The sequence below is a fragment of the Emys orbicularis genome, chromosome 4, assembly GCF_028017835.1.
Source record: "Emys orbicularis isolate rEmyOrb1 chromosome 4, rEmyOrb1.hap1, whole genome shotgun sequence".
Lineage (NCBI taxonomy): Eukaryota > Metazoa > Chordata > Testudines > Emydidae > Emys > Emys orbicularis.
In genome coordinates, this window is record NC_088686.1 from 131,330,605 (window position 1) to 131,342,791 (window position 12,187).

At 52.0% G+C, this 12,187-nt stretch overlaps 1 protein-coding gene across 1 annotated transcript in view; it reads left to right on the forward strand.

The window, feature by feature from the left end:
• The first annotated feature begins 6,469 nt into the window (after positions 1-6,469).
• ADORA1 (adenosine A1 receptor) overlaps positions 6,470-12,187 on the forward strand; it is a 73,353-nt gene continuing 67,635 nt past the window's right edge. Inside the window, exon 1 of the mRNA XM_065403908.1 lies at positions 6,470-6,810. Coding sequence (XP_065259980.1) covers positions 6,470-6,810 — 341 coding nt within the window. The remainder of the gene's footprint in view (positions 6,811-12,187) is intronic.

The window sequence follows — 12,187 nt, forward strand, 5'->3', positions numbered from 1 at the left end:
CCATTACGCAGCAGCCGCTAAAGCTGACCCTGGAGTCCCACTTTAAACCCCGTAACTTTAACAAGAGGCTTGCGGCCTGTAATCAATGTAAACTTCCTCCCACAGGGCAACACGGAGATTTCTTGATTCACTTACATTCCTCCCTCCACGCACACATGCATCCCCATTGTCCTCTACTGCCAGAGCACAGTTTCCCTCTGCTTTAGCTGAGGCTCAGGATGTGAGAGCAAATGGCTTTTTTGCCATGGCCATGTCAAAATCCTGCCACTTCTTCCTTCAGGACAGTTGTGAGATTGGCCTGTCCGCTGTCCACATGGCTAAACCTCTCGTCATCTCACATCTTCACTACTATGTCTCCCCCCCTTCCCCCGGCCCCCCCTTCTCCCGGCCACACACACACACACACACACACACACACACACACCCTTCCCAGCCTGTATAAATCCACTTGCATCCATTCAACAAACCGCTGTTTTGGGCTTGCTGCTTTGGCCATATCACCCCTCTCTGCATGTCCCTCGGCCGCCCCCACATTCCCTGCCACATCAGATGCTAGCTACTCATCTTCGCTTTTAAGGCTCATCATGGCCTATCACCACCCTACCTGTTATCTCATCCACACTACAGAGATGCTCACTCCTGCCGCCGCTCTGCCAATGGTGCCATCCTCCAGCGCCCATTGGTCAAATTGTCCAACCAGCACCTCCGTGCTTCCTCCCCTGGCGCCCCATAAACCTCTGCTAGTCACCTGCCTCTGAACACTCTCCGCTGCTGGGATGCAGACAAAGAACTTGACAACAGAGTGGCCACTGGTGAGCCGAGAGCGCGGCTTGTCACGCCGCTCCTAGTGGCCTCATTATTGCCTTGCGCCTGCCCCCATCTGTGTGTTGTAATCGCTCGTTATATACTTGCGTTGTCTTGTACTTCCATTGTGAGCTCTTCAGAGAAGGGGCCGTCCTCGTTCTGTTTGTACAGCACCAAGCACACTGGAGCCCTGCTCCCTTACACTACCATAATGCCAATAATAAATAATACAGCCATATTGACATCTCGCAGTCAGGAGGCATGCGAGCACCCATTGGCAGCCCCCCTATCAGCTCCCCCCACCAGAACCTCCCACCTGCCAGTGGGCCCGCAGATCAGCGTCTCCCCCTCCCTCCCTGTGCCTCCCATGAGGTGAGGGGGGAGGAGCGGGGACAGGGCATGCTCAAGGGAGGGGGTGGAACTGGGCGGGAAGGGGCGGGGGAGAGCAGAGGCAGGGCAGGGGTGGGGCCTTGGGGGAAGGGGTGGATGGAGACAGAGTCTGGGGCACAGCCGGGGGTTAAAGCACCCCCCTGACACTTTGGAAAGTCGGCGCCTGTGATCAAACCCCCCCACTTCATTGTCAAGAGATGGTCCCACTGCTCTGGATTTCAGTCTGTATTTTACTTGGGACATGGTCCCGATGTTCTGTATAGATCCAGCCAGCAATGATAAATGACCATGCTCAGATGGTGGCACCTGAATGTTCTAACGCTATTCTGCAGGAACTTGTTGGTCCATTCTAACGTTAGTTACACTTTCATTCCCAATCCAAGTGTCTGCCCACAGCTCTCTGCTGATCCGTTTGCTGCTGGATGATGATCAGAGTGCTTTACTATCCTGAGGAATATTTGAAATTCCTCAGATGCAAACGGGGGATCATTAGCTGACGTAATCTGGTCAGGTGACCTAGAAGTGGCAAACATTATGCAATGCGTCACAGGGCCTGGCCAAAGAAGTGTTCTTCCTATGGCCACCTCGAATTAAGCATCAATCACAACTTATTCTTTTCTGCAGAATGAATGTGCAGTCTTTGCCAGAACCCAGTGAAAGCTTTGGCAGACTGGCTAGAAATCCAGAGCTATTTTCTCCTTCCATTTGTGCCCTTAGATGGAACTTAGATCTTTCAGCTACAAGGTTAGTTTTGGGCATCTCCTGCTTTTTAAGAACCTCTGGCAAGACTTTCTACTGGAAGTCACTTAGTCCCAGTGGAAAACCTAAACCCTGCAAATGCCAGTTGGCCCTACAACATTAGAAAAATGATCTTTTTAATCAATATCCTTCACAACACACTTTGAACCCGCAGACATAAAATCCCCCTTGTTCCTCCTTTTAGTGAAACTGGAAACAGTCCCATATTTCCATAGTTGTCCTATTGGTTTTTCTGTTTGTTTGTTTGTTTTAACCAGGAGGCAGGTTTGTTGCTCCTTCGCTGTCTTGGAGCTCCTCCCTTGGAGGAAGGCTGGCCAGGGGTTAGTGCACTAGCCTGGGTCTTTGGAGAGCTGGTTCAATTCCCCACTCTGCCACAGAGGCCCAACATAAGAATGGCCGTACTGGGTCAGACCAAAGGTCCATCTAGCCCAGTATCCTGTCTACTGACAGTGGCCCCAGAGGGAGTGAACCTAACAGATAATGATCAAGTGATCTCTCTCCTGCCATCCATCTCCACCCTCTGACAAAGAGAGGCTAGGGACACCATTTCTTACCCATCCTGGCTAATAGCCATTAATGGATTTAATCTCTATGAATTTATCTAGTTCTCTTTTAAACCATGTTATAGTCCTAGCCTTCACAACCTCCTCAGGCAAGGAGTTCCACAAGTTAACCGTGTGCTGTGTGAAGAAGAACTTCCTTTTATTTGTTTTAAACCTGCTACCCATTAATTTCATTTGGTGGCCCCTAGTTCTTGTATTATGGGAATAAGTAAATAACTTTTCCTTATCTACTTTCTCCACATCACTCATGATTTTATATACCTCTATCATATTCCCCCCTTAGTCTCCTCTTTTCCAAGCTGAAAAGTCCTAGCCTCTTTAATCTCTCCTCATATGGGACCCCCGTTCCAACCCCCTAATCATTTTAGTTGCCCTTCTCTGAACCTTTTCTAGAATCATAGATATCAGGGTTGGAAGGGACCTCAGGAGGTCATCTAGTCCAACCCCCTGCTCAAAGCAGGACCAATCCCCAAACAGATTTTTACCCCAGTTCCCTAAATGGCCCTCCCTCAAGGATTGAGCTCACAACCCTGGGTTTAGCAGGCCAATGCTCAAACCACTGAGCTATCCCTCCCTTTCTAGTGCCAGTATATCTTTTTTGAGATGAGGAGACCACATCTGTACGCAGTATTCAAGATGTGGGCGTACCATCGATTTATATAAGGGCAATAAGATATTCTCTGTCTTATTCTCTATCCCCTTTTTAATGATTCCTAACATCCTGGTTGCTTTTTTGACTGCCCTGCATGACCTCGGACAAGTCACTGAAGGTATGTGCACATGGCAGCTGAGAGGTGTGATTCCCAGAATGGGTAGCACATGGGCTATCACCTAAAAATCGCAGTCTAGTGGCATGGGCTAGCTGCCTGCTGAGTACATACCCAGGGGTCAGGGCGGACTGAACTTGGGGGGCTAGCCCAAGGTGACACCACTGCCACATTGCTATTTTTAGGTGCTAGCTGGAGCAGAGCTAACATATGTGTCTGCCTGTGCTGGGAGTTACATCTCCCCGAGTCCCTCTGAGCCTTAGTTCCTCATCTGTCTAACTGGGATAATAGAATTGCCCTGCCTAACAGGCGCGTGTGAGGATGCTCTCAGCTACTCTGAGGGCCAGAGAAGTACCAAATGATTGTTTCTGCCAACCCATCCTTCCTCCTTACAATGCTTATTGTACTTGCTGTCCACAAAGAGCAAACAGATCTTCTAAATCAGTGGTTTTCAACCTTGTTTCATTTGCAGACCCCTAAAAAATTTCAAATGGAGATGCAAGTCCCTCTGGAAATCTTAGCCATAGTCTGTGGACCCCTAGGGGTGCATGGACCACAGGTTGAAAACCACTGTTCTAAATCCAAATGGCCTTTCATTTAGGTTTATGAGACCAGCTGAACAAGAAAGAACAAAAGTCAACTCCCCCTAGAGAGAGCACAGTGTGTATCCCTGCTGAATCCTGGGAACATAATGGCTACTGACTTGCGTGAGCTCCACCCTTTAAGGGTTTGGGACACAAAGAGAAAGGCAGTACAGTTTCATAGCTACACGCGGTCCCTGGTATTTTGGAGACTCTTGCTTGAACTACACCTAATAATTAATCTAAGACAAATCTAGTTGTGTAAACTTCCCGGTCTCTGCTAATTGTGCACGCTGATTTTAGGACTGAAGGGGCTGGATATTGGTCCAGGCAGGCGTTCATAGTTACTCAGTAGCCTTGCAAATGCAGACAGTGCATTGCTATTGGGGAATACAAGGGGGGGGGGGGGGGCAGGAAATTCCACAGATAGCAGGATAGCACAGCTAACCAGCTTCTTCCGGGGCATATGGCATAGGTGTGGCCTTGAATGGTGTTGGCATCTCTTCAGACCCAGCTCTGCCTCCAAACCTAGGCCCTGACCCAACTCCCCTAACACTGAATAGTCCCTGAGTCTGTGCCTAGCCCTGCTGATGTCAGAGGAACTCTTAGTGGTGCTCCCAAACATAGAATCATAGAATATTAGTGTTGGAATAGACCTCAGGAGGTCATCTAGTCCAACCCCCTGCTCAAAGCAGGACCAATCCGCAACTAAATCATCCCAGACAGGGCTTTGTTAAGCCAGGCCTTAAAAACCTCTAAGGGTGGAGATTCCACCATCTCCCTAAATAACTCATTACAGTGCTTCACCACCCTCCTGAAATAGTGTTTCCTAATATCCAACCTAGACCTCCCCCACTGCAACTAGAGACCATTGCTCCTTGTTCTGTCATCTGCCACGATTTTGAAGAGCTGAGCTCCATCCTCTTTGGAACCCCCCTTCAGGTAGTTGAAGGCTGCTATCAAATCTCCCCTCACTCTTCTGTTCTGTAGACTAAATAACCCCAGTGCCCTCAGCCTCTCCTCCTAAGCTATGTGCCCCAGCCCCCTAATCATTTTTGTTGCCCTCCGCTGGACTCCCTCCGCCAGACTCTCTCCAACATGAGTAAGGGGGTCCGAATCTGGCTCTGGTGAATTAAACACAAGTGTGCGGGTGAGACCATGAGTGTGTCTCCTGCATCTCTTCTGTTCACAGGCACTTCCAGCCAAGCTCCTTGAGGGCTTGATTTGGACAGGGCCCAGGAGGTGCTAGGGGAATTCATCCCCGAACGCAGGCGGTGTTTGCATGCCGTCCTCCTGGGAGTTCTGCCGGGGCTGACAGTCCCACTGTCGGGCTGCGCCGGGTCCCTTGGCAAACGGGAGCTGCAGGCACTTTCCACCGCGGCAAGGACAGAGGGTGATGCCGGCACAGCCCGTACCTGGCACTTCATCAGAGCCTGAGGGCAGACGCCGCCGTTGGACCCACTAATCTATCACCCTGCAAAGCAAACCGCGCAGCGAGGGGTGAGGCTCGGGTGGGGCCAGGGTGTGGTTCTGGGTGGGGCGGTCCTGGAGATGGGGCTCGTGCTGGAGCTCGCTGTGGGGCGGGGGGGCTGAGTCTGGGTCTGCTGCTGCCTCGGGCGCTGGTTCTGGGGCTGATCCGGATCCTGGGGCTGATCCGGATCCTGGGGCTGGTTCTGGGCCTGATCCTGAGCCAGGCGCCAGTGCAGCCGAAGGGCTCCGAGCCCCTGGCCGCCGCCCCCTTACCCGGCCCGGTGGTGCGGAGCCGCCGCTAGCTCTTTAAAATGTTGCAGGGGCTGAGCGCGGCGCGCGTGGCCATGTGATTGCTGGGGAGGCTGCAGGCGGCGAGCGGAGCCGGGCTGGGGGCGCGGTGTCCGGCTGCTGAGCGCCGCCGGGGCGCCCGAGCCCGGGCTGCCAAGGGCAAGGAGCCGGCTGCACGCGCGGGGGGCCGCGCTGGGAGCGGGATGGTGGAGACCCCAGTAGCCCCGGCGGCCGCTCGCACGGGCTGAGTCCGCCGCTGCCCCGCCGGGAGCCGCGCGTCGCCTGCCAGCGAGGAGCACACGGGCGTGCGGGGCGCAGCCACTTCGGAGCCGGGCCAGCGCGGCTGGGAGGCGCCCGCTGCTCCGGGGGGCAGGGACCTGCCTAGGTGAGAGGGGTGGCCGGCGGGGGGGGGTAGACAGGTAGGAGTTGGTGACCGGCTTGGGTGGGCTGTCGAGGGGGGGGTGTGAACAGGTGGGAGAAGAGTGGACAGGTGAGAGGCGGTGGCCGGCTGGGGGGTGGACAGGTGGAAGGGGAGTGGACAGGTGGGACCGGGTGGCCAGTTGAGGGGTGGGGTGGGCTGCTGAGGGGGTGGACAAGTGGGAGAGGGGGTGGCTGGCTGGAGGGTGGGTGTACAGTGGGGGAGGTGTGGCCAGCAGGGTGGTGGCCAGTTGGGGGGTGAGCCAGTGAGGGAGGTGGCCAGCAAGGGGACGGACAGGTGAGGGTTGCTGTCCTCACAGCTGCTCTCCAGTTGGTGGGCTAGGCATAATGCCAATGCCAGGGGTAACTGTCTTCCCCATGTGTTTGCAGGTGACCGACGGGCCCTGTCTCCAGCGGGGACCAGGGCACTATGGCACAGTCCGTCTCTGCCTTCCAGGCTGCCTACATCACCATCGAAGTGCTGATTGCCTTGGTGTCTGTGCCAGGGAACATCCTGGTGATCTGGGCTGTCAAAAAGAACCAGGCTCTGCAGGATGCCACCTTCAGCTTCATCGTCTCGCTGGCCGTGGCTGACGTGGCGGTGGGCACCCTGGTCATCCCACTCGCCATTGTTATCAACATTGGGCCACAGATGGAGTTCTACACCTGCCTGATGGTGGCCTGCCCCGTCCTCATCCTCACTGAAAGCTCCATCCTGGCTCTGCTGGCCATCGCTGTGGATCGCTACCTGCGGGTGAAGATCCCCCTAAGGTAGGAAATCCCCTGGGTGCAGCAGAGCTTCTGCTGTCACCTTGTGACAGAGCCAGGATGCTGCTGCTGGCAGCATGAAGACAGGTCCATCTATAATCCTGGCTGAGATCAGGAACACCCCACCTCCCTCTGCAGCAGCAGGGCCACTCTCATGTCTCCAACCCCCTCATGTCTCCATCCCGCTTAGAGGGCTGGATGGCCAGGGAGTCTGTCCATCCATCATGCTGTACACACCTGCCACATTGACAGGCCAGCCCGTAGTGATCATGACGGCAGTGAATGTGTCCAGCTCCACAAGCGGTGCTGGTAGTGACCGGCTGCCCTAGACGCTATGGGGAGAAGAGGCCCAGAAGCTGTACCTGATACAGAGCTGCTTGCTCTACTCTGGCCTGCCCACACACTTAACACTGCTTCAACACTTCCTCCCGGGATGTGTTTATTTAGAATGTGCCTGCAAATTGTGCTCCTGTTGCCATGTGCCTTGCACCACGTGGCAATGTAACCCCCCCACCCCCACTGCCCTACACACTCCCAGGCCGGCACAGAACAAAGAAGTATGCCCTGGAGCTGAGCACCACTAGAGAGAGGATTAGCTGCATGACAGTGGCATGCTTCAGACAGCAGGAATGTGAAGACAGCCCAGGCCTGACTCCTGGCTCAGAGTGGGGCCTGGAAACCCAGTGTCTGATTATAATGGCTCTTGGGCATTCAAAGCCCCCAGCGGGTCTGGTGCCCATGCTACGCGGGGGCTCCTGAGGGGCCAGTGCTGGTGCTGCCTTGGGGCAGAGAGGGAGCCAGTGTTCTAATCAACGCTTGCCACCTGCTCCCCTCTCCGTCCTGGGGCAGAACTGCCTTCCCAGAGGAAGCACTGGCTAGGGAGATGCTCCAGAAGTTAGGAAATTCTGAGACCCTTTTCCTCCTGGCTATTATGTTTGCTGACAAAGCCAAGCCCATAGTAAGTAATGTCTAATTGCCATCATGTTGTGCCTGGGCAGAATGCGGGGTATAAATCAGGGAATGCCCTTTGTTTGAACTCTGTAGCGCTGATAGGAAATGTTTAACCCCTTCACTTCTCCGCTGCTCCCCTGGTGCTCTTGGGCTGCCAGGCTTCGTGGCCTTTTCCTGGCAGAGACCCTGAAACACATGGTGCCGTGGGAGCTGGGTAGAGGCGCTGGCTATGCATGGCGCGGGGGCGGGGATCTGCATGGTTGCTAGATGTGGTGGTGCTGGAGCTGCATTGTTTCATAGATGTGGTGGCTTCTAGATGCATATGTACTATAGGAAGTTCTCTGAACGTCCTGAGGTTCCTGCTTTGGCTGCTTCTGCTCCTATTGACTGGAGTCCCTGGATGGCTCCTCTCTGCTGTTTTTTCCCAGGGCTCCATGGCAGAGGGAGAGGGGTGGCACCCCCAGACCATGCTGCACATAGTGATCTTGGGGTTCATTTATCAACAAAGTAGTGAATGAGAAAAGAATAAAACTTTGAATAAAACAAACTAGAGAGCATCTGGGGTGAACTGCTGTGCACAGCTACTCTGGGTTCTCCACCCAGCTTCCAGGGCACATCTCTAAACTCCTAGATTCATCATACTGACCCTCATGAGGGAGCGTCTCTACATTATAATCTTCCACAAACATCTCTCTGCATCTTCCCTCTTAAAGAAAAACCAATTAGTTCTTAAATACACACATATATAAATAAACAGCTAACAACCATCTAATATCTCTCTGGAGTGAGTCTTTACCGCTCACTTTCCCTTTCTCCAGGCAGGTTAGCAAGTCTCTCTGAGTCTTTCAGGACATTTTATCTCCCTCTCTGATCTTCTCAGTATCAGCCTTTCATTACTTGTTCTCTTGTTCCTTGCCAGTTTCTTCTTTGTCTGTTGATGATAAAGGATTAGCCAGTTGGGAAATGCCAGAGTCCACATCAGCTGTCAACGTGTTGGAACTTTCTGGGATTACTCATAGATCCCTTTGTTTAAAATGTGTCCCCCTTGTCTGTCTGGACTACATAAAACCTTGGACGCAGCTGTTCTTTAATGGTACCCCTTTGGCCCCAAATATTAGACGTGTGATTCCTCGGGCACACTCTATCACAGGGGTAGGCAACCTTTCAAAAGTGCTGTGCCGAGTCTTCATTTATTCACTCTAATTTAAGGTTTCGCGTGCCAGTAATACATTTTAACATTTTTAGAAGGCCTCTTTCTATAAGTCTATAATATATACCTAAACTATTGATGTATGTAAAGTAAATAAAGGTTTTAAAATGTTTAAGAAGCTTCATTTAAAATTAAAATGCAGAGCCCCCCAGATCGGTGGCCAGGACCCAGGCAGTGAGAGTGCCACTGAAAATCAGCTCACGTGCTGCCTTCGGCACACGTGCCATAGGTTGCCTACCCCTCCTCTATCACCTGGGTTAAGAGATGGGAGATCCCGGGCCCTTTTGTCAAAATAATTCTGCTTCCACTTCTGATTTTCTTTCATCTTCTGCATGGTTTCATTGTCATGAGATTTCAGCAAGTTATCAGTGATTGGTTCATTAGATCTGATCCTTCTTCCCATTACCAGATGAGCTGGAGAAAAGCCATTCTCCAGGGGTGTACTTTGGTAAACCACTAATGCTTTATACAAATCACCCCCACTGTCAAAAATCTTTTAAAAGTGTCTGTTACTGTCCGTATTGACCTTTCCACAAGCCCATTCAATTGGGGGTAATTTGGGCTTGATGTTTTGTGATGAAAATCCCAATCTATGGCAAATTGCCTAAATCTGCACTGGAAAATTGTGACCCATTTAGGGTGACCAGATAGCAAGTGTGAAAAATCGGGACAGGGGGTGGGAGGTAATAGGAGCCTATATAGGAAAAAACCCCAAATATCAGGACTGTCCCTATAAAATCGGGACATCTGGTCACCCTAGACCCATAAGCACTAAAGACTTCATCTGCAATTCCATGTCTGGAGAAGATTCCCTTCATACCACCTATCACTGACTTGCTATTAGTACTGTGCAGTGTGCAAATTTCTGGATACAGAGAATAATAAGCTGTGACTATTAAAGAATCCTTTGATTGCCAGGTAGATAAGTCAGTGCCGACCGTCTCATAAGGCCTTGGTGGAACTGGGTGAGGTCTCAGTGGCTCTGCCTCTTGGCATGGCTTGTATTTCAAGCATGAAAAGCAGTTTCCTACCACATTAGTAATGTTGTGGTTGCTCCGCGGCCAATACAGCACCTCTCGTGCTCGTTGTTTGGACTTCTCAATTCCTAAATGACCCTCGTGGATCTTCTGCACAACCTTACTGCCCGGGAAAATCACCCCATCTATCACAGCAAGCTCAGGTCTGCAGTTCCAATGGTCTCTTCTACTTGGGCAGTAACTGCTTATTTCTACAGGCAGGGGTGGCTCTATGTATTTTGCCGCCCCAAGCACGGCAGTCAGGCAGCCTTCGGCGGCATGCCTGCTGGAGGTCTGCTGGTAACATGGATTCGGCGGCGTGCCTGCGGGAGGTCCACCGGTCCCATGCCTTCGGCGTACCCGCCGCCGAAACTGCGGGACTGGCGGACCTCCCGCAGGCATGCCGCTGAAGGCAGTCTGACTGCCGCCCTCACAGCGACCAGCAGGCCGCCCCCCGTGGCTTGCTGCCCCAGGCACGCGCTTGGTGCGCTGGTGCCTGGAGCCGCCCCTGTCTACAGGCCACCCTTTAATGATCACTTCTTTAAGGATCCCCAATGATTCATCTTTCTCGGTTTTTCCTCTTATTAGTTGCGGTTTCCTTCTCGTTCGGCACTTGTGACAGCAAGTAATGATCTTGGGGTTCATTAAGCAACAAAGCGGTGAATGAGGAAGGAATAAAACTTTTAATAAAACAAACTAGAGAGCGTCTGTGGTGAACCGCTCTGCACAGTTATACTGGGTTCTCCACCCCGCCTCCCCGCTCGCTGGGCACAGCTCTAAACTCCTATATTCATCATACTGTCCCTTATGAGGGAGCGTCTCTAAATTATAATCTTCCGCAAACCTATCTCTACACTGCATGGACCTGCTGTGGCCACAACCCAGCTGAACAACCAGAGTTTGCTTTTTTGGACTGTTTAGACAGGGTGTCCTGGAAGGGCTACCATCCCCTCTGCGAGCGACAGCCCCCACCCCCACTCCCCAGCTCTTGAGGTGAGCGTGATGGCCTGATTAGTCCAGACTGGCTTTCTCCTTTTATAAGAATATTCTATTTATCCCACATTTAAAAAAAAAAAAAAAAAAAAAAACAACACTGCCAGTTTGGCTAGGAGGTAAGAATTTAAACACAGCAGCACGGGGATGCACAGTTGAAATTCCAGCACCAGGTTTGTCCCTGCAGCTTGCCCATCTCCTATCTAACAGCCTTCCTAAGGCAGTATCCATGCACCCCTCCCACCTGAGAGCTGTACTCCCCCCTCCACCAAACTGAGCTCTGACCGCACTTTTGGATACATGATGATATGACCGTTATTATTCCATATTATTATTAATTTCTATTGCGGTAGCACTTAGGAACCCCAGTCATGACCAGGAGCCCATTGTGCAAGGCGCTGCACAAACACGGAACTAAAAGACGATCTCTCCCAGCCCAGGAGTGCCGGAAGGATTGTTGTTCAGAGATCTCTAGGCCTTCTCAAGAGGGTGAATCGAGGGGCGGGAGCCGAAGGAATCTCCCATCTGTATGGGCAGGGCTAGTGAGGCAACAAGGGAGTAGTTAGCCAGGCTCCTGACTGAGAATTGCCTGTTATTTCCCTTGTTTTACAGACTAAACCTTACATTTCTAACAAATGTTTTGCTGTGGGAATTTCTTTGCTTTTATGTGTATTTGCCATAGTAAACTAATAGCAAAGCAGGTCGCATCCCTACACAGCTCGTTAGTGTAGTAGTTAAGGCTGCAGTGACACAATATCGTAGTTCAAGGCTGGGACAGACAATGTTTACAAAGGATTTTTTCCGAGCTAGAACCAGGTATAATTTTATACCTGGTTTATCACTGTGTAACCCCCACCCCTGGGTGTTAAAAGTACTCCAAAAATATTCTTACTGGGTCTGGAGCTTGCACCTTTAAGCACCATTGATCAGGATGATGCTAAGGCCAGATTGATCCAGCTACAGCGCTCAGGGAGGGGTGTGAAAAATCCACACACCTCAGCAATGTCGTTAAGCCAACCCAGTGCAGACAGTACGAGGTCGATGGAGGAATTCTACCGCCTCTTGGGGTGGTGGATGAATTCTGCTGATGGGAGAACCCTTCCCGTCGCGGCAGTCAGTGGCTACAGTGGCGCAGCTGCCCAGCTTGACCCCTGGGTCAACGGAGTTGATCAGCACACCTGGGTGCTCTGCATCTCTGCAGATCAGGCTG